A 23522-nucleotide genomic window follows, 5' to 3' on the forward strand; every position below is an offset into this window, starting at 1 on the left:
TGCTTAGGGGACTTTGAGAAACATCATCATGAATGGCCTCCACCGAGCGTGCCAGATTGCCCACAAGGTGACACACATGAGCGTGAGTTGATCATGGGACACATATGCTATCATTGAAAATAGCCAGCTTCTCGCTTCAGGTTCTCCATTAGGTTTACGAAGACTAGTAATATTTTTCTTTTTTCCTTTGGCTAGCACGCATATGAAAAAATTTAGTGTTCTTATCGCCCTCGGCTAGCCATTGAGCTCGTGATCTCTGACTCCACATCACTTCCTCTCGATGATCTATCTCCACCAGCCGATCAACGATCTTTATCTCGATGATCTATCGCTCTGATGGCTTGAAAAAAAGTTAATGGACCTTGCGCGGGCAGCTCTGATGTTTCGGGCCGTCCGTCCACGCGTTCAGGCCTGCCTGGCTGTGATGATGGCCAGAGACCCAACCAGTCTTGCCTGCTTTTGGGCCGTATTAGCCCATTAGGGTGCATATACAGCCCGGAAGTCCCTTCCGGCCCAGCGATTTACGTCCGACCCCTGCAATCGTCAGTATTTCAGACAACACACCGCGCTGACAGCAGCAGCCATCTTTTGCGGCCGCCCCCCTCCGGGGATATTTCCTTCCACCCTTCCAAATCCGGAAGTGGACACCCGCGCGCCGCCATGGACGCGCCCAGCGGCGGCGGGAAGCTGTCCCTCGCCAGCGTGGGCTTCGCCGGCGCCGGGGTCGCTGCCGGCGGAAGCGGCGGGGGCGGAGGCTACAAGGAGCTCCTCGTCATGGCGCTGCCCAAGGACGACGGCCTCGACGGCGCCAAGGTCGCGGAGCTTATCGGCGCCGGGCTGCCGGACATCGGGTGCTCCGTCAGGGTAAGGAACACGTCACTCCTATCCGAGTTTATTAGGTTGCCGTTGGTTACTAGAGCGGCGAATCGTGGCTATTTTGTTTTGCACCGCTAATTATACTACCTCCGTCCCAAGGAATAAGGCGCACGCGTATTTCAAGGCGAACTTTGACCATAAAAATTGAACAACAAAATCTTAATTATATTATATGTAATTAGTATTGTTGGATTCATATTGAAAAACACTTTCTAATGATGTTAATTTCACACACACAATCTTTATATATTTGAAGTTATTCTTAGTCAAACGAAAAGCACGTAAAATGAGGGCGCCTTATTCCTTGAATCGGAGGTAGTATAATATAATAATAATCTAATTAAACGGCCGACTGGGGCTCTGCTCTTCTACCCAATTAGATAGATGTGTTCGTTTGGTTCGGTTTAGGATAAGTTTATGCAATGCTTGTAAAGTATCGTTTTCATTTCGTTTTACGCCTCGTGATACCATACAGGTTAGCTGCTTGCTGCCCAACATATGAAATACATTAAGTAACGGTATAATTTGCCTACCTAGGAGCCTCCACAGCGTTTTGACATCCTTGGCCGTCCGATTGGGACATCCAATGGTCTAGACATATCCCGTTAAAAAGGCCCCTTTCGTTAGAGGGCTGCTACTGCCCACGTTGACTTAGGCTGTTGATCTGTTGCAAATTTTGCTGTCATGTCGCAAATATTGCATTCATTGCTGACTGAAACCTTTCTTTTCTCGAAGTTCTGTTAATATGTGAAACACATGATACTTTGCTATTTTTGGGATTATACTGATGTATGCAATCAATGTGCACGTGACCTGTTGGCTTCTTCCATATATACCTAAATAATCCATACTATATTACCTTAAATTGCTACTATTCGGTTTCCGAAAAAGCAGATGCTGACTTCCGATGCATGCTTGCTTAACATTGGTTACAAGTGGGAAATAGTATTCAGAACCCGACAGATGAAATTTGTCCCTTTTTATACACCGTTTGCATCCATGTTAGTCTGCAGAGAATGATAATGGACAAGCTTCCAAAAGCTTGACCCAGTATTTTATTTAATATTTGATCAAGAGTTTATACCTTGGATACCTTAGGGAATGAATTTTGGCTGTCTTAGGGATATTCTTCATGACTCGTTTGGATAAAGGTGTTCATTTAACATATGGATCACCATTTCCACTTTGCCGCTTCTTATTTCCACACATCTTGGAGGCATGCCCTTGCTCGTGCACTGATCTTTGCATTTGCATGTTCAACCGCTAAATTGGATTTTGCCACATGTGCAAAAAGGACAATACTGGTGTGACTGTGATGTTGCTCTTGTTCAAATATCCTGTTATTTACAACTCTGCATATGGTAAACTTTAGAGGAAATTCTTAAAATGCCATCAAACAATTGCCACATCCCAAGAATGCCATCAAAGTAGTCGTCGTTATGAGAATGCCATTAAACGAGTTTTGTCGTTGTGAGAATGCCACTTCCGTCACCGCTAGTTGACCGTTAAGTCTCTTGTGGAAAGACTATTATGCCCTTGATGCATTTTTTTGAAGATTTTGACTAGACAATAACATTGTCATGCTAAACATATTCAACAGATTTTTGCCTTGTTTTTTCTGACATTTTGCAACATAATATAACATGGAATATAATAGACATTTCAACAAAATACCATTTCACAAGTTCATGACATCATGCCCAAAATGCCACAGTTCACTACATCAGTTTATTTAATGACCTACGTTCATGATTCATCACACGAATTCAGCAGCAATGCTTCCTTCTGCTTCCCACGGCTGGGTTTTGCTGCAGCTACTTTGCTCCTTGTTCCCATGGCTAGGCTGCTTTCTGTAGCTCCTTGTGTTAATGGCTGGGCTAGCAGGAGCTAAGATGATAGAAGTTTAAGACCTAATTCCTCTTGGTAAAAACATATACAAAAGGATCCAAAGAAGTAAGATTTCATGAGTTTAATACAGGAGGCACACTGGTTCTTTTTATCTTTTCTTTGGCATATATTTTGCAAGTAGTTAGCTGTAGCAATAGCACTATCACCCATTGTGGTTAGCAAAAGAAGCCATCACGTTTGTATTCTTGCTCACAGAAGTGCCAGACCATATTAAACAATCACACTCGTAAAATGAAGTGAGCAAGAGACATCAAATCTATTAATGTAGCTAACTTACCTATTAACAAAACAGGACACATGACTGTCTGATGCATTGCAAGCTGAACTACTCTTGTAGTTAATTTACTTGTACAGAGACAGGTTCTCTCTCTAGTAAGACATATATGTATGGAAGCATCTCCCCTTAGAATGGTTTTGTCAGCAAATAAAAACAAAAAATATCTCTTGGCCACCTGCAAAATACATTGATCTTGAATACAAATGATCTGAAAGGGGGGGGGGGGCCCCTATACCAGTGACCTAGTGGGATAATTGATTGATTCATTTTATTTGGTGGATCTGCCCAGGTATTACTGGAGTATATCTTTAGTTTATTTCCCCAGGATCAGAATGAGTAGAACTACAAGCATGTAGTTTATTTCACTCAATGCACGACCGGTGGTAACATCATTCATAGAATTATCAGGAACAATCACCAATTTCCAAGTCTGGTTAAATTAGACTTTATTATCAAATGCATATCCAGCTGACAACAATCATAATTGAGTAATTATATCCATGAGCTAAATTTTGTGTGCAATACCAAGCATACATGCTAAGAGACATAACTGAGATAGCTAAACTCAGAGCTAAGGATCGAAATTCTCACAACCTCATAATACTTAAGGAAAATGAATAGCCATTTCAGTACTCTTAACTTTTTTAGAGGACGGCGGCATGAAGCAGACCTGCTCAGTTAACACGATTCACCTGATTATAAGATCCGATTAAAATTTTGTCCTGAGTAGCCCCAAATTTCAGTTGTCCAAAACAATCTGTACAAACATGGATATGAAACATCATAAAGGGAGTATTGATATGGTGAAAGTGGGGCATGGGGAAGAGGGGGTGAGGCAGGGGCCGGACGAGGGGATGGTTCATGCTTTGCGTGTTTTTGTGCTGTGAACCAAGGAACCGGTGCCCCACCGCGTTGGGAGGCAGCGGCCTGGTTGAGGTGGCATCCTATAGCCAAGGAGGCAGCAGCGTTGTCCGGTGAGTAGGCAAGACGTTCCGTCGCTGGGAGGCGGCGTCCTGGTCCGGGGAACAGCGGTGGCGTCTAATTCGTCACATTGGTAGGCAGGGTGGAGCATGGGATGGGCTAGTAGGTGCCTGTGGTGGCCGGCCGGAGATGTGGAGGCCCGCACACGGTAGGGTTAAGGCTTGCTGACGTTGTTGAGGACGAGGTGGGTGAGCGACAAGGTTGGGTCAAGGCCTCAGCTGGGCAATTTGGATACCTGACTAAAGAACTGGCAAGTTTCTTTTTCTGACTTAACGGTCAAACTAGGGTCAACTGACGGAAGTGACATTTCTGGAACGAGGACACTCATTTAATGGCATTCCTGGAATGATGATTACTTTGATGGCATTCTCGGAACACGGCAATTGTTTGATGGCATTTTAAGAATTTCCTTTGAACATTCAACTACTATCCGTGTGTGGGAGGTTACCGTATGTGAAGACCTCCTGATGATAAAATAAATATTTCTTATTTACGACCAATTTAGCTGTAACAGAACACAAAGAGTCATCTGATAGAGTATCTTTATCTTACAGATACATGGGATTCAATAGTTGTGTAATCACTTTACTGACTTTTGATGGCTTGCATAATACCCTTGCTGTACTTCAGCAAAGCTGCATAATTCTCAGCTGAACAGTGTAAAATGGACAATCTTACTATATCATCGCAGCTATACTATGTGAAGCACTTGATGGGAGGCTTTTCTCTAGAAAAATAAATCTTTACATTTTTTTGTCATATATTTCTTACTTTTATGATGTTGTCCATGGATTTGTTAGTGATCTTCCTGACAACCTTTTTTTTAACCCGCTGCAGGCGTTTTTTAGGACTAGAGAGGTTAGAGAATTTGCCAGTGGGGCCTTAGCTGGTGCTATGTCCAAAGCTATTCTTGCTCCTCTTGAGACTATCAGGTACTCAATTTTACTGGTGCAGCTTTGTCCGTTTACTCATTATGAAGTATGGTGTATTTTTTACTCATTATACTATATATAAAGGCTGGCTGATTTCAAGCGCTCTGGACAGCTGAACCTCATACGGCACTGTTCACAAGCTATTTTTTGCCAATCAAAACGCGACACGTTGGTAGATGCTACAGAAACAGAGGTGAACAGTGCTGAACAGTGTCGTGAACAGTGCCGGTGGACAAACAGTACTCGATGAACAGTGCCAGTTGCCATGAACAGTGCTATCAGCAACCCACACGTATGAAAGAGTGCCGATTTTTTCTCCTTTTGCGGTAATTTTCCAACGCAATATTTGACGAAAAAAAACAAAAATTTAATATATTTTTCAAACATTTGCGCCGTTTAGACCAAATGTTCAAATGTGGATATTTAGTGCAGTAAAAAAAACTCAAAGACAATGCTGCCACGAGCGCGACGGTTTTTTCCCCTCTCTCGCGACAAAAATAGAAGTTCGACAATTTAATATATTTTCGAAACATTCGCGCTATTTGCAGCAAACAGCCAAAAATACAGATATTTAGTGTATGTAAAACAAAACTAAAAAATATACCACCATGGGCGCGATGGTTTTTTCCCCTCTCGCGGCAATTTTTCGACACAACTTCCCACACAAAAAAAATTGACAATTTAATATATTTTTCAAACATTTGCGCCGTTTAGAGCAAATGTTCAAATGTGGATATTTAGTGCAGTAAAAAAAACTCAAAAAAAAAGTGCCGCCACGAGCGCGGAGGGTTTTTCCCCTCTATCCCGACAAAAATAGAAGTTCGACAATTTAATATATATTTACCGCATATGTGCGCCATTTAGAGCTAACGGACAAAAGCGGATGTTTGGTGCACTTTTAAAATACACACAAAAAGAATGCCCCACGGGCGCGGCGTGCCGCCGCGCCAAAGCCTACTAGTAGCTTACTAAACCAGGACATTTTACGCTTTTTTTATATTTGCTTTCTCACCCGAGGCTACTGCATGCACTTGGAGTTGAAGATCCGATGTGATGACAAAAATAAATAGCCCAACAAACTGGCATTAGCATTATATCTCTTTCACCGTTTCTTTCTACTTCTTTGTTAAGCCATTTTAGCTTCGTCAAAATATAGTTGATCCAATAACCTGGTTTCAGAAATTTGACAGAAAACTGAGCACTAAATCTTAAATTAAAAGTGATAATGTCAGCAACCTTGACATACAAGCTAAGTTTCTCCAGAACACCACCTTAGTGATGGGGTACAAATTTCAAGGCCTGCTGAGTTGGAAGTTGGTCTGTAAGGTATCCTTTAAGAAAATAACTTATGTTTCTTACTCTCCATGATCAAGGAAGAGATCAGCTCATGGGCGAAAGCTGGTGCTAAAGGGCTACGTGTGGTACTGCCATCCACCTGGGACGTGCACTGATGTTTAGTCTGTATCATGTAACCCACCTCTTAGGAGGATCTAAACATATTCTGTCTTTTCAATGAAAAGAAGCGCAAAGGTCCTTTGCGTTTTCTCGAAAAGAAAACCTTATGTTTCTCCATCCAGTTTTGTCAGTTTACTTTTTCTTTTCCATACGAAATTCTTAACTGGAATTCCGGGCTCCACTATCACAAGATAACTGAACAATATTCAGTTTTTTGCCCAGAGGTAAAGTCCAGCAAACATAAAAGAAAAAGAGAAACAACCTATCAGCAGCAACGGAAACATGAGCGTCTAAAGGCTACCTGACCTATGGCAACCTAAACCAAAGTTTTTAGCCAAATAGAAACTACTCAGTCTTCACCATAACCTTCGAATACAGGTACTCCAGGAAACATAAACTGATGCCAGGTATGATTACAGCTTCCATCTCCATTCCTTTTAGGTTCAGATCATCTTCGGTAGAATCTTCTACAGATCATTGTCGGAAGATTCTCCAGCTTCAGTGATCCTCAGGTTGCTGCCTCTAGTCGCATCCCTGTGAGCTGATAGAGCAGTGTCCTGCAGAATCTTTACACCCTCCAGAATCACCTGCTTATCAGTTTCACCTTGAAGCCCTACCCAATATTTCAGGAAAGAACCTGCAAACAAATTATCTTAGCTGGTGACTTGAAAAACCTTTTTTTTATTTATAAAAAAGCTCTATTTCTAATTTTCCACATTGCCCAGCATAAAGCTGCCACACCAACAACATGAACATTAGTCAAATTCTTACCATAATGTGCTTTCCAATGGAAGTACTTAGTGAAATTGCCTGGACAATTTGGAGCACCAATCTAGCTGCTGGACAAGTGAAAAATAAATGGTGAATATCCTCTTCTTCCTCACAAAACCTGCATTTTGCATCTCCTCTCCAATCTCTTTTGAACATATTATCTTTAGTAGCTATTGAATTATGCCATATTAGCCAAAGCCAGATTTTTATTTTCTGTCGTATTTTGCATTCCACTGATATTTAAAGTTCTATTTACCAAACCTCAGATAACTTCTTATACATAGTGTTGACTGAAAATAGACCAGTTTTAGACAAATTCCACACAGGTTTGTCTTTTTCCACACCAAGTGGACTAGTTAGGAGTAAATCCATCATCCGTGCTTGTTGCATTTGTTGATTTTCATCCAACTATCTTCTATAAGTAAAATTCAGACCTCTGTCTACTTCTTCTTTAGGCCTTGTTTGGTACTAGCGTTTCAGTGGGGATTAGTGGGGATAATACTCTAGAGTATTGGGTGAATCACTGCTGTCACCCAATCCCCACAAAACCCCTCCCCAATCCACTAGGTAGGGGTAGAGTATTGGGGATTGAAAAAATTACACTAAAATTTGGGGAAAAAGTGGGGATAAGTGGGGATGAGTGGGGATTAAACTCTCTCATACTCTAGCACCAAACATGCATTGGGGATAAGTGGGGATTTAAAGTTTGGAGCGGATTATCCCCGCTAATCCCCACTAAAACTCTAGTACCAAACAAGGCCTTAACAGGTAATTCTTGTTGATTACAGATTTCCTACAAATCTCTGAACAAATTTCTTAGTGATTGTGATGAGCACCAAGCATCATCCCAAAAGCTTGTCATATTCCCATCTCATTCTTCTGTTTTCCAAATATAACTTATTAATCTTCATTATATCAGTCCAACATGAAGTCACCCTGTCTGGATTCCACCAGAGCAATTGGGTTTATTTCTCACATATTTTGCTTCCTTCTTTATTTTCCAATTTCCACCACCATTTGATAAAAGGCTACTATTCATTTTTTCTAGGTCTTTAATTCCTAACCCCCTTTTTCTTTTGGTCTACAAATGATCTTCCACTTAATTAAATGATATTTCCTTAGAGCGCTACCACCCTGCCAGAAAAATCTGCTCTGCACTTTCACTAAACCACCATTAAAAATTTAAAAGTCTTGTGGAATCTAAACAAGGACATGTAATAAATCAGGACGCTGTTCAGAGAGAAATCAATCACTACCTTCCTCCCATCTAAGGACATAGATCTAGGTTGCTAACCATTAAGATGTTTCCCTCATTTTTCTACTATAACTTTCAGATCTGTGATCCTTAACCTCGCTCCATTAACAGGCGCCCCTAACTATTTAATTGGCCAAAACCTCATTTGGCAATTTAATATATCAGCATATACTTCCAATTTAATACTATCTTCCGTTGTCAACAACACCTCACTTTTATCAAAGCTGATTTTTAAACCAGCCATATGTTCATAAAAGTATAACAACAATTTTTTTTGACATTAATAGCCATTTCCACATCATCCTTGAACAAAATGACTGTATCGTCTACATATTGCAGAATAACCACTCCTCACCCCTTATCTTGGAATTAAATGTGGGACCAACCCACATCTTAAACTTCCTTCATGTGCTTTTCTAAACAATCCTTGCGAAACTGCCTCCCCACCATGTAAAAAAGCAAGGGAGAAATGGGATCCCTGCCTGACCCCCTTATGTGTACCAAAATAATTTCCAAGAACGTTATTTAATTTTACACATAGAGTTCCACCAATGTTGGGGATATGCCAACTAGGTATACCACAGGAGGGCCTTAATTCCGGCAAGCCCGGGTGGCCCGCAGATGGTGGTGAGGCCTATGGCCCAACTGGGCGAGAACAACAAAGGTCAGATCCGATCCAGAGACAAGCTACCGGAATACTTTATAAATTTTCATCCCATGGTGAAGGTCGGTTGGATCCGTGACGTGCACGAAGGAATACTCGGCGTAGTCTAGGCTTAGTCGTATCCGGTAGGATCTCTACCCTTGTAACCCTTCGGAGCCTTTATAAGCTGGATCCTGGTAGCCCTCGAGGCACAACTCAACTCATTGTAATCTTGCACAGTAGGGCCTCTCCCGCCGTCGTGAGGTTTCCGAAGCTGGGTAGCTCATGTGTCCCCGTCCCAGTGACTCCTCGCCTTATGCCCCCCTCTCCCCTCCATGAGGATCCCCTCACTGGAGTACCGTGTACCGTCAAATACGCAATTACAACCAACAACTAATGTTTTAATCCATCCAAACAAAGTGGGATTAAAACCACGTTTCTCTGAACAAGTAAAAACGGAACTCCCAGCTTACCTTATCATATGCCTTTTTGAAATCAATTTTAAAAATGACCACCCTGTTGCTTTTTAACATTTTTCATGTAAATCTTATTAAGAGAAAACATGTCATCCATAATATCCTTGGATTTTATTAAATCATTTTTTACAAGGTAGAACAACTTTACGGAAATACTTTTGTACACCCACGCATGGGTGTGGGTGTTTCCATCACCGTCCATTTATTCCTTGAGATTCGTGCCCACCATGGTAGATGAAAAGATTCCTTTCTCTCTCCTCTTTTATCCGAATCTCAAAGCACAATGGACGGTGACGGAAACACCCACACCCATGTGTGGGTGTACAAAATCCACTCTCACAACTTTATTCAGAACAGGATCAAACCTAATTGAAAGAGCTTTAGGGAAAATCAAGCAAACATTTAACAGGCATATTGGTCTAAATTGCTTAAGATTGTCAGCACCCTTCTTTTTTGGTATTGAAGTTATAATACCAACGTTTAACTAATTTTATCCATTTAATCTTAAAATGGAGAAGTTCAACTTGCTAAATATTATAATCGCATTTTCATGTATAGGCATGTTAATTTGTGCAGTTCATAGCAGAATTAATTTATCAATGCCAGATCACTAGTATTGTTGGTAATGCACTAGGCTACTATGCCTTTCTGAGGGAGCAGTGGAGATTGTATGCTTTGTACCCATACGCCATTTTAAATTTATAAAGTTGATTTTCATCGAGCTATATGGTGTTAAGGTCTGTAACTATTACATGCCGAAGGATAATTTTCTCCTGTATTTTACAGTGGAGTGTTATAATGTTTCATTAGGTTACAGGTTGAATGCTAATTACCCTGTTAAATGCATGTATGGCTGCATAACATCGTGGTATGCATTTAATTTCAGGACAAGAATGGTTGTAGGTGTAGGATCGAGACATATTGGTGGTAGTTTTGTGGAGATCATGGAACAAAATGGGTGGCGAGGGCTTTGGGTGGGCAACACAATCAACATGATCCGCATTGTTCCAACTCAAGCAATTGAGCTTGGGACATTTGAGTATGTAAAAAGGAGCATGAAAACAGCACAAGAGAAATGGAAAGATGATGGATGCCCAAAGATACAGCTTGGAAATATGAAAATTGAGCTGCCACTCCACTTGTTATCACCAGTTGCTATTGCTGGTGCAGCTGCTGGAATAGCTGGCACATTGATGTGCCATCCTCTTGAAGTTATTAAGGTTTGCTGAACTAAACTCCACGTTGACAGCCAAAACTCAAAACTGTTTGTTCACTCGTATATTCTGTGCTTGTTATGTGTCTCACATTCTGTATGTTTTATTTATGCAAGGATCGCTTGACCGTCGACAGAGTAGCTTACCCTAGCATTAGCATTGCCTTCAGCAAGATATACCGAACTGAAGGTGTCCGTGGCCTCTATTCTGGCCTCGCTCCGACACTAATTGGGATGCTTCCTTACAGCACATGCTACTATTTTATGTACGACACAATTAAGACTTCATACTGCCGCCTACATAAGAAGAAATCATTGAGTCGTCCTGAGCTACTAATTATTGGAGCTTTGACAGGTAAAAGAAGATTCACCACCTCCTGCAACTAGCTTCATTCACCACCTTTCAGTTAGTGATTGAACGTATCTTATTATCCTTTATGAATTTGCAGAAGGGGTTGGCATTTCTGCCCAAACAAATAAGCTGGGGCTTCAGTAATTAAACAAGTAGAATTGTGGTTCATATTTGGCTTTTGGAACTTGCAGGTCTCACAGCAAGTACAATCAGCTTCCCGCTGGAGGTGGCGAGGAAGCGTCTCATGGTAGGCGCCCTGCAAGGGAAGTGCCCGCCCCACATGATTGCCGCGCTATCAGAAGTGATCCGGGAGGAGGGCCTCCTGGGGATCTACCGCGGGTGGGGTGCGAGCTGCCTGAAGGTGATGCCAAATTCGGGCATCACATGGATGTTCTACGAGGCGTGGAAGGACATCCTCTTGGCTGACAAGGACAAGCCCCAGAACTAGTAGTCTACTACTAGTGCTGGACAACGCCGTAGAATAACGCTGTTGTTTCATGCTGTGTGGGCGTGGGAGTTCTGATCCTTTTTCAGTTTTCGAACCCCACTTGCACCAGCACTGAAGCCAGGAAGGTTTAGATAGGAGAAAGACGGTGCGTCGTCTTCTTGAGGCCAACGATGGCTGGGAGCATTTGTTTGCCCCTCACTAACTTTGAATGCCTGGTTTTCTATGCTTTTTTGTTAACACATGGTATTAATTCAGGAGGCTTTCGGCCTGTTTGATTAGAAGTTGAGATGTTCCAGCACGTGTTCCTCCAAGCATGCTCTTTTGCCCGGCCACCTCGGTCGTATTGCACGAACATGGAAATCTTAGGTGATTGTGGGAAAGATCAACATTTCATGTTACGATAGAGGATGCTCAGAAATCTTGGACAACCAATTTTTTTCAATCACAAAGATATGACGATGGATATTGATCCATCATAGTTCCATGGGCTCAGAATAATGTTGTTTCGTTATGTGTGGGTGCGGGAGTTGTGATCCCCCCCTTTTTTTCCAGTTTTCGTATCCAAAATCGTGCCGCGTGCACCTGATGACTGTAGAAAACTAACGTGACAAACCTCTTTCGTGCGAGACACACACTGCTCTCGGAGTCTCGGATGAACGCGGTAACCTGTGTGCTCCTTGTCGCACCCCGGCGCCATACAAGGAGGACCGTTCGCCGTTGAACCTGAACGCAGACAGCCAAGCCATTCATTCTAGTACTTCCACCAGCTCTAGTCCTCCATCCCCGCGAGTGACGCAAATGCAGTAGACCAGCTAACACTGACTCTGACTGGTTGCGTCGACTTGCATTGACCGGACTAAACGCAGAAAAAGTGACGCTGGTTGGAGCGCATGCGCTTGATGCCACGGCCACGCACTCAACATACGCACGCATGGACCGGAAGAAAGGCACGCATGGCCGCTGCCTCGCGGCTTCGTGCCAACTACAGTACTATTATATTCCATCCATCCATGAAAGGATATCTTAGATTTACTTCCTCTTTTCGGGTACGCAGGGCCTACACATATTTTAAAATCATCAGTTTGACTAATATAATATAAGTACTATTACACTACAAAAATTATATTATTAGAAAGTACAACGTCTGAACATTGATTGTGTCTACAACATAGTATTAAAATTGGTATCTATACATTGATTGTGTCTACATACATCCAACATTAATTAAATCTAAGACATATTTTTGTGGATAGAGGTAGTACTTACTCCATAGACATTATTTTTTCCATATACTACTCCTTTCTTCTACATTGACTTACGAAAATAAATACTACTCCCACCGATTCATATTAATTGTCACTAATATAGATGTATCTAGATATATTTTGGTACTAGATACATCCATACTAGTGACAAGTAATATGAACCAGAGGGAGTATAATATTTTCCGCCTCTTTTACTCAGGGAAAATATTACCGGGTTTGTCTACTGTAACACCGGAAAAATATATTTACTCCACCGCCCATCACCCATTTTTCATTGGAAAAATAGTACTACCTTCTTCTATGGTTTCTTCGAAAAAATAACTACTCCATCTTCCACCGCCTCTGTCAGCCGGAGAAAATACTACCATCTTCTTCTGTAGCAACTCCGGAAACAAAAATACTTCACCATCCACCCTCTTTTTTTACTCGTTGAAAATACTACTGGCTTCTCTATGATATCTCTGGAAAAACATGATCTCTCGTCCATCACCTTTTTTAACCGCAGCATATTATCCTTGCTCTGGGCACTGCAACTACAATTTAGTGCTACTGGTATACCATCCTATTTTTTCCATCGCCCTACAATCATCCAGTGATTTTTATCCTTACTACCCTATTTTTTCCATCGCTTCACGAACACCTACGAGGAACGGAAAAGAAATTCTTAACCATGCCACTGCAATAGCACTTTTAAATTACCTGAACAGTAATTCCACATCATTACTTATGCATTACTTATATTTTAACCAACAATTTAGATACTAAGGGAGCGGCGTATCGCGCCAACCTTTCTAGTACTACACTATATATAAAAGCTAAGCATGTTTGCTCGCTTCTCAACACATAAGGGTACTGTTTATCACGCGGATGAATAGTACCAGAGGTGAACAATATTTTTTGGTGGCAATTAGAGGAATTTTTCAGTGATATTTTTTTGACGATAATCTTTGACATAATTCTTCATCTTACCCGATAATGATCTTTCATAGGTAAATTTCGATTGTAAATCTTTGACGTAATTTTACACTACTAATTACAATCCTGTAATTACTCGATGATGCCAATTTTTTTGACAGTTATTTTTCGACGGTACGTGAACATTAACTTTTCATCAGCAATTCTTCGACCACAACTCATTGTATTTTCCCCGTGGTAATTATCCAACAGTAATATTCTAGCGGCAATATTCCGATTGTAAATCTTTGGCACAATTCTTCAGCAGTAATTTTTCGCCATTATTTATTCCATGGTAATTCTTCGCCAATAACTCTTCGATGGTGCATGCCTATAAAATTTTCAACATCAAATTTTTTTACCATAGCTCTTCAACGATAACTGCATCATTCTGCAGCAGCCAACAGTATTCACCAGTTGAAAATATCCTATGATAATGTTTGAAGGTGCGTTGTTCTTTGGCGGTAGTTATTGGACAAAAAATTCAACTGTAACCTGCTATTTTTCTAAGGTAATTTTTAAACAGTACTTCCTCATGGGTTCGTAAATAATAATTCTTCGGCATTGATCGTTCAACGGTATCTCCCTTCTTCTACATTAGCTCCGAGATTGTAATGCAATAAGTTCAGAAAAAATACTCCACTATTTGCCTGCAGTAATTAGCTGACACTAATTTTGGCGATAGTTATCTAACAACAAATTTTCAACGTGCGCAAAATTTCTTGACTTTTATTTTTAGCTTTACCACTTAAAAGGTAGATACATAACGGCTCAAAAGGTAGACTCCAAAGAACTTTAGGGTTCTACTACGGTAACTTTGAGAAGACTTTTATTTTAAACTTCAACACTTGAAATGTAGATACACAACGGCCTAGAAATTACTTTTATTGAGTTTCTGATACACAACGGCCTAGAAACACACTCCTAATTTCACCACTTAAAATATAGATATGCGATGGCTAAAAAAAACACTCCAATTAACTTCAGGGTTCTCCTACTACAGTATCTTTGAGAAGTGCGCATCTGCTCAAAAACACAATCCAAGGTTCACCACTTAAAAGGTAGATATGCAACGGCTTAAAAAACATACTTCAAAGCATTTCAGCCTTCTCCGATCAGGGGCGGGCCCAGCTCAAGTCATGGGTATTCAGATGAATACCAATTAATTTTGGTAAAAGATATTGTATATATATAGTGTATGCATGAGGTACTTAGGGTATTCAGCTAATATTAAGCTCACATGCACAGTATGTGTGCTCCTCAGGCCGAATGGTCTTCTCCGATCTAAACCCAACAACGATTGCCGGTGTCGTTTATGGAAGCACATGACCCAAAATGTCATGCATGCTTGTTCAGAAGATATTTTAATCCCTTAATCTAATTTTCCAGTCTCCAAACGATATTTAATAAAAATATAATATATAAACCTTAACTTGCAAAAGACACGATTATTATGAATACCCAGTGTCGAAATCATGCGCCCGCCCCTGTCTCCGATGGTACCTTTGAGAAGACTTTCCTTTTAAGGTTCAACTCTTAAAAGGTAGATACACAACGACAACATGCTCCAAAGAATGAACGAGGTAATCACTAACTACATGTACTAGTGAAAGATCGAGATGTCGCCTAGAGGGGGGGGGGGTGAATAGGCAATTACAAACTCTTGCGGATTTGTCTTGTAAGAATGCGGAATTAAACTAATGTTTAGTTTACAAGCACAAACCCTAAATATGCTAAGCTCAACTAAGTGTAACAATGGCAACTAGAGCTAAGCAAGATAGGCACAAGATATATGTAGCACAAGTGATAGCAAGATATATGTACTTCAAGCACGATGGCTATCACAAGGAAAGAGAGCTCGGGTATAGAAATAACCGAGGCACGCGGAGACGAGGATGTATTCCCGTGTTCCCTTGCTTTGCAACAAGGTACGTCACGTTTGGAGGAGTGGAGGTCCCACGAAGGATTCCCGCGCCACGAAGGCTCACCCTATTCTCCGAACCACACCCACGAAGGATAATGGTCCTTTCCTTATGGTTAGCTTTTCCTCCGCTCCGGAGATGGCAAGCTCCACAACCACTTCACAAGCTCCACGAAGGAGAAGCCCGGGCCTCTTCACAATCTTCTTGAAGAGATCACCGGAGCACCAACCGCCAAGCCAACTAGGAGGTCACCCTCCAAGAGTAACAAGCTCACGGTCTCTCACTCCGAACTAATCGTGGTGGAGAGCTCAACACTATGCAATGATGCAAAGCAAGAACACCGGAGGTGTTCAAGTCCTTCACACTCAAATCCCACCAAAGCAACGAATGCTAGGATGAGATTGGAGAGGAAGAACAAGGGGGAAAGTCAACCAAAGACTCCAAGATCTAGATCCCAAGAGATTCCCTCACTTAGAGAAGAAACGGTTTGGTGGAAGTGTAGATCTAGATCTCCTCTCTCAAATCCTCAAATATGAGCAAGAATGGTTGGAGGAATCAAGGGGAGAGCAAGTTCTTCAAATAGCAACAATGGAGGTGAGAGAGTAGGAAGAACTAGCTACTCAAGGTGGAAGAAAGGGCTATTTATAGCTAGGGAGCAAATATACCCGTTGGGGGAAAAGACAGAGGAAAAAGCAAGCAAATCGGGCTAAAAAATCGCCCCAGCCGGCGGCCCATCCGGTCGACCGGAAACTGCGCTGAGGAGGCCGGTGCCCAGTCCGGTCGGGCCGGCCTGCCAGCCGGGCGGGCGCATGGGCCACGCGGAGAAGACTGGCCTAGGCGGGGCGAGCCGCTGGGCGGCAGTTAGGCGAGGGGCGCGCGGGCGTGTGGGCTGCGCAGGCCGCGTGGGCCACGCGGGCCGAAGGCGGCCCAGGGAAGAATCCGGTCGGGCCGGAGGGGACGCCGGGCGGGCCGGTCGTGGACTGGGCCAGCGGCCGGTCATGGGCCAAAGGCCACTGGATCCCGGCCGGATGGCACCGGTGCCGGGGCCGGTCTTCGAACGGGTGGGCCGGCGGCTGGGCCGGTCCGGCCGGCTGCCCCCTTCCTCTTTTTTTCTTTTATTCTTTTCTTCTTTTTCCTTTTTCCTTTCTCTTTAATAACTTTTGCTCCCGAACCCCGAATGACATGAAACCAATTTTGTTGGAAAGATAACGACGAATAGAACCCCAACAAAAACTGGAAATATGGAGACTCCTCACAAGATATTTTTAGATGTTTTTAGAGAGGGAGTCTCCCACCGTCAAGAAACGGTGAAGACGTCCAAACTCGAAAACGCAATAGAAGATGCATGCGGATTCCGTTTTCGATGAACTTGGGCTTGTTGTAAAGCTAGCAACAAGCACAAGAACCTCACACAGAGAAACACCAAGAAGCAATAAGTATATGCAAAGTATGCAAAGGGTTGAGCTCCCTAAGACGATGTGATCAAGTTACCCAACCGAAAGCCCCTCTTAATAGTGCGGCTATCTATCCTATAATCCGGTCTCCCATCAACCACCTTGAGACCGGTAAAAGGAAAAACCTAGCAAAGTCATACCTGTGCCTTGCGCATCCAGCTTAATCTTGATGATAACTCTTCAAGCTCTACACATAGCCGAATGCCTTACTTGATCATCGTTGCTTCGTGAAGACTCGCAAATGCTCCCCCATACACCATGATGGGAAAGCTCCATTGATGCACATCTTCATATGTCCAATGTCACCAAATGGACGGCAAGCTTCAAGCATGTGATCCACTTGAGATGCTCATCTTGAACTTGCACGACTCAACATTGTATCTTCTAACTAGATGATCTTAATGCCAATACACAAGGTATATCTTTATCTTCATGGCATCCATACTTGAATCCAACATATGGAGTACAAGTAGTACCTATGGAATATTCCTTCATATAAACTCAATGAAAACATTAGTCCATAGGGGTTGTCATTAATTACCAAAACCACACATAGGGGCAATATACCCTTACAATCTCCCCCATTTTGGTAATTGACGACAACCACAATAAGAGGGTTTATATAATGAATATTAGAGACAAGTACGCAACTTATCCGAGAGTAAGTTGTATACAAGAGGTTGTATTTGATATGGTAAAGTAACACAAAGCTACTATCCCATATCAAAAGCAACTCTACTCACACAACTACAACTAATGCAAGGGATGTGAGTAGAACCAATATATATAGATCAAACTCCCCACAATGTATGCACGTGTGATGAACATGAATTCATTGCATACATTGTCAAGATTAACCTTTGGGACAATTTCCACTATATATATACAACCATGCAAGACATATAAATATGGAATGCATGAGAGGCAAAACACTTAAGCACAAACCAAAACTTAAGTATAAAACCATTCCCTTAAACCCTCTAAACTTCTCCCCATTGGCATCGATTGTCAAAATGGGTGAAAAATTTAGAAAGCCAATATAATGTGAGTTCCTCCCCAAGGTGTGCACTTCTCATAATTTGAGTGGAATCAAATGCACATACCCAATGATGAATATTTGAAGGAAGTCAAACTATATTGAGGATCAAAGATTGCACAAGGATAACATGGTGAAGAAGCTTTAACAAATAAAGCAAGCAATCAAAGAACCAATTGGACAAACAAAGATGTCATGATAAGAGAGATATAGTGCTCTAAATAAAAATAAGGAAGCTCCCCAAGGTTCGTGCATAATTTATAATGTTTGCATTTGAATACAATATGCATAAACATGGAATCCTCACTCCCTCTATATCATTTAGAACACAACCAAGATAGAGATAATATGCTTATCAAGAATAACTCGGGTCCAACAATTACGAGATATGAGTGCATGAAGAAAAACAAATAAATCAAGCACTCATAAATCTTCTTTACCAACAACACTAAAATCAAAAAGGATAAGAAGATGGTTGGCAAAGAACAAGGATATCAAGGTGATGAATCAACGCTCTCATGTATATGAGTTTCTAAAGTGGACAAAGTGATCCATAAAGAAACATGCACACACAAGAGGTTAAAAAAAATAAGATACGATATCCAAGATGAAGTCATAAAATATACCAAAGGATATTTGCTTAAAAAGCATATATAGCCTATGGCTCCAATTTTCACTACTGGTATATGAATGAGCTTCAACCAAGAAAATCTCAAAAACATCACAACTAACAATAAGGGAAGTAAAGCTAGTTGGAATGTTTTGAGAGAGGCAACAAGTATCACAAATACGGATTTATTTCACAATTTTATCAATATTGCACATAAGAGCTCTTGAGGAATTGATATGCAATAAATTGCTAGAAGGCATATTTAGGATAGGTGAATCATAAATATGATATATATATATATATATATATATATATATATATATATATATATCGAAAATTGCTGGCTACAAAGGAGGGTAGCTACCACCCCCTTTGGAGGTCGACGCGTGTCTAACGTCGTTTAGCAGCATGGAAGGGGATGCGTCTCCGGTGCCGCGCGCCGTGTTCGTTTTGGGTCGCTCTTTTGCCTTTTTCCCCTAGCTTCTTATCTCATTTCTCCCGTGACTTTTTCTCCCCCAAACCTTTTGCTGGTCCGTTCTTTCTCTCTCCCTCTGATTCCTCGCTTTCTTCTTCGACGAGAAGCACCCTAGGATGCTACTGTGAACTCCATGGTGACGGTGAGCCACCGCAGCCCCATGTTCTTGCGTCCTCAACGATCCATGCGTGGCTGTTGTTGACTTCGGCGCGGCCGCCTCGAACGAGATCGACCAAGGATCCCCTGGCTTCCATCCTACAGGAGTTGATCTCCCCCCTACTCTGCCTCTTCCTCGTCTTTCTCTCCAGTTTGTCTTTTTTTTTTTCTGGATCCAGTTTTGCTTCGTGTTGTATTTTGCCGATCTAAAATCTCGTTCGGGATCTAGATCCAGACGTTCTGTTTGTGATGGATTCTGAAGCTGAACTGATTTGATTAGCTTTCCCTGATGGGTTTTGAACATATTTAATTGATCTTTTGAGGCATCAGTCGAATCTGTGAGCATCTCATTGTGTCTTTTCTCATTGCTAGCATCGTGTCTCTACCGTCATGTTTTTTCCCCTAGATTTATCCAGGTTCTTGTTGAGATCCAAAATCATGTTCGTGCTCTAGAGCCACACGTTTTCTCTATTGGTGAATATTATTAGATAGAAAAGGAATTTCAGAGCGTACTTGATGTTCAAGCTCGATGCTCTACTCCAGATTGCACAGGCTTTTGGATGGACCGCCTCCTTATTTCCGATTTTTTCTCACCGCACATCTGTTTCTTGAGCAGAGAAAGAACCACATATTACATGTTACATGCATTCAAAGTGGTACAGGCTTCAGCAATTTGATTTTTTTTCTGTGCTCTCTCTCTCTCTGGATTGATTTATCCACGAGTTTAATTGATGCTTTGCTTCTAAATCAAATTTTGTTGATGATCTCTTCCTTATTTTTTCTTTTATGCTCTGAAAATGAACTGTTAAGTATATTGGTAGTGAGAAATGTGTTCATTTTCTATCTAAAATATTGGTTGTACAGCTCAAGAAAATTGGACACCGAGCTGAAATGGATTTATGAGCTGTTCTGATTCTACCGTTTCTTTTCTTTGATGCTATTTTCATTGATCTTTCTGGTAAACATTTGTGACATGCTCAGGCCCAGCGTGGTGATTGGCAGGGTTGACAGATCACTTCGTCCCAACTTCATTGTGGAATCTCCAACCAAATGAAGGGGCAAGTCTATCGCTGGAATACAAAGAAGGGACAAGTCGACCGTTTGGGACGAAGCATACCTTTATATTTAGCTCTCTTTTTTAATGTTCGAGCACTCTTGTCAGTTTAGATTAGTACTACCTTTGTATCCAGCGGTTGATCAGTACTACAAATGTGCCATTGGTTCTGTTCTTCATTGCTGTTGGCACATTAATGTTATAATATCTCACTTAGGTTTAATACTATCACATTTGTATTTAAATAAGAAAATCTCTCTGTGGCTAAAGCAGTAGCATCAGCTTTGGTGCTTGCATAGTTGTTGTGCAAGGGAAATAAAGCAACCAGTTTTGCTGTTTGCACTACAAGGATGAAAAAATACTTCTCCGATCCAATGGCTACAAGGAAATAAAGCCGTTGCTGTAAAAAATGAAATAAAGCCATTCCTTTTTGTAAAAAAATTCAAAAAAAAATAAAGATTCCTTTTCTTCAGACATAGGGTCTACCATAGTTGACTTTTGTTCCCAACCATGTCGGTGCATGCATGTCCATGACCAACTTGTTTGTTTGGCAGAACCTAATGGAAGGTGGGGCGCACCTCCTTTTCATTAGTGCTAGGAAGGACCGTTAAGTGTCCGTTAGATGACCGTTTGTTATCAATAGCATCCAACGGCTACAATGGCATGGGTAGCTACCACCCATTGCAGAAAATCCACACTCATATATATATATATATATATTCCTATCATATGCATCTTCTCAAATTGCTCAAATGTTCAATAAGAAGTTTTCTTTTCAAAGGATTTTTCAAGAACCGCAATATTTTTGAAATAAATAATTTCATGCCAAGATGCAACCTACAAGAGGTTGGATGCTATAGGAGAATGCACGAATAAGATACTTGTTACCGAGATAACAATGGCATGATGTAGTAGATAAGAGTTCATTCATCATCCTAGCTTGACTCCAATTATCATATGGTGACAACATCTTCCTTATAGATGACACAAGCCTCCATTGCATCTCCAATGTACCTAAAACAACATTCAAGTACATCTTGGTCCCCAAACTTATTGGGTCCAAAATGGTTAGAATAACCACAATACATAGGACACACTCCATATAAATATGTGCATATTTATAGATGAAATTTGAATTTCATGCACATCTTAGCCGTTTAGGATTTGATGGAGTATACCCTATTTAATGGATCAAAGAAAGCAAGCGTGCTACAAATGTAAACAAATTACATATAAGCATGCATAAAGACTTTAAAGATCCAAGAAAGATATATTTTGGACAAAACACCAAATCAATTTGAAGAAAGCATAAAGATGTGACCAAACAAATTTTTTGTCCAAATTATATCAAAGACGCAAATCACAAAAGATTTGTTCAACAAAGTTCAATCAAATGAACTAAGAAGAAACCATTGAGCATAAAGGATGAAATAAAGCAAACATGCTCAAAGATTTATCTCATTCAACAAATAGAACATGTAAGAAGGAATGAGATAGCAAACTCCCAAAAGAGCAAGGTTCCAACAAATAAACCAAACCCTCTACACTTTTCACAATGGCACAATGTACCGTAAGGAAAAGGTTTGTCCAAAACAAACACTTGATATGAATCAAGAGAGTTTATCAAAAGATTTTTCAAAGGGACAAAGAAGACACGTGGGAGCAACAAAGATTTCTTGGAAATAAAATAAGTAAATAAGAAGCAATCCAAGATGAAGATGATCCATGAATTCAACCACATACAAGGTTATCAATTGTCAAGAAAATGAGTATATTGGAAATAATTTCCGGTGGTGAATTGACAATGATAGTAAGGATCAACTTCACAATAAAAGGCATAGGATAAGTATATAGAATTAAACACTATGCACGGATGAAGATTCTTGATAGCTTCAATTAGTCAAACAATCACGCACGGCAATGATTAGAATAACATGAAGCAAACGGTGTCCCAAATAAGATACAGAGATATGTATTTGAGGAAAAACCGTACCAAGAATTTCATACTCAAACAAGAATCCATAAGATGATCCAATAAAAGCTTTTTAATAGAAGTGGAGCTTGTTTGAGCAAACTTGCCACCTAGGAACAAGATAATTAGAGAATCAACTCTAAGTAGCATAACCTCATATGTTCACATTTTCTAGGCTTGTGATATGTACAAAACATATTACTTCCCCATAATGTGATAAAACATTTCTTCTAAACAAGAGGCAACTAAAATTCAACTAGAGATGATTAATGGACATTTAGAATTTGAATTTCTCATGAGTATGTCATACCACATAGTGACTAGATAATCTTGCAATATCAATACTAAGTGGTGATACCCATGTACACACATTTTAGAGAAAGAGAGATGCACAATGCATATCACTCCCCCAAAATGGGATGTTCCATTAATCACTCAAAGAGAGCCAAATAAGATGTCATCAAGATGCATTAGGCTCACAACAATACACAAGTATATGATGAGTCAAACAAACATACTTGAATACACAAGATAGGCAAGTAAGACTCAACACATACAAACACATATTTGATACAAAACCAAACATGCAAAGGGGCAAGTAACTTACAATGAGTATGAAGAGTTGAAGTATAAGTTACCGCAAGGAGGAACATTGGATATAAGATATAGATAATGATCCATACGACTTGGCTTGGTCAAAATAATATATGAAGATCCCTTAATTCTTCATGAATTAGCCAAGTCTCCAATGACCTCCACATGTACATATTGATCACTTTTGAGCTTGTTGGTCCCCAACCAAGTTGGGTCCTAAGAGGTTAGTCACAATAGGCTTGGCAACCCAAATGGTCCTTTTCTTGAGACCACTTTGAGTTCCAACAAACTTGGCAAACACATTGCCATCCTTATCCTTCCCTAGAGAATAATCATCATCAACAATTATAGAGTTAGATAAGGTACTACCTAAACATGAAGAAGCAAAGTGCCCCTTCTTACGGCATAAGTAGCAAGTGTTCCCCTTTCTCTTCTTTATTGAT

At 40.9% G+C, this 23522-nt stretch overlaps 1 protein-coding gene across 1 annotated transcript; it reads left to right on the forward strand.

Moving 5' to 3' along the window:
• The first annotated feature begins 631 nt into the window (after positions 1–631).
• On the forward strand, positions 632–11891 carry LOC124666880 (probable mitochondrial adenine nucleotide transporter BTL1). The gene is made up of 5 exons (XM_047204210.1): positions 632–864; positions 4880–4974; positions 10461–10794; positions 10905–11142; positions 11331–11891. The coding sequence occupies exons 1-5, from the start codon at positions 661–663 to the stop codon at positions 11585–11587; spliced, it is 1128 nt and encodes a 375-aa protein (XP_047060166.1). The 5' UTR covers positions 632–660; the 3' UTR covers positions 11588–11891.
• The last annotated feature ends 11631 nt before the right edge of the window (positions 11892–23522 follow it).

The sequence above is a fragment of the Lolium rigidum genome, chromosome 6, assembly GCF_022539505.1.
Source record: "Lolium rigidum isolate FL_2022 chromosome 6, APGP_CSIRO_Lrig_0.1, whole genome shotgun sequence".
Classification (NCBI taxonomy): domain Eukaryota; kingdom Viridiplantae; phylum Streptophyta; class Magnoliopsida; order Poales; family Poaceae; genus Lolium; species Lolium rigidum.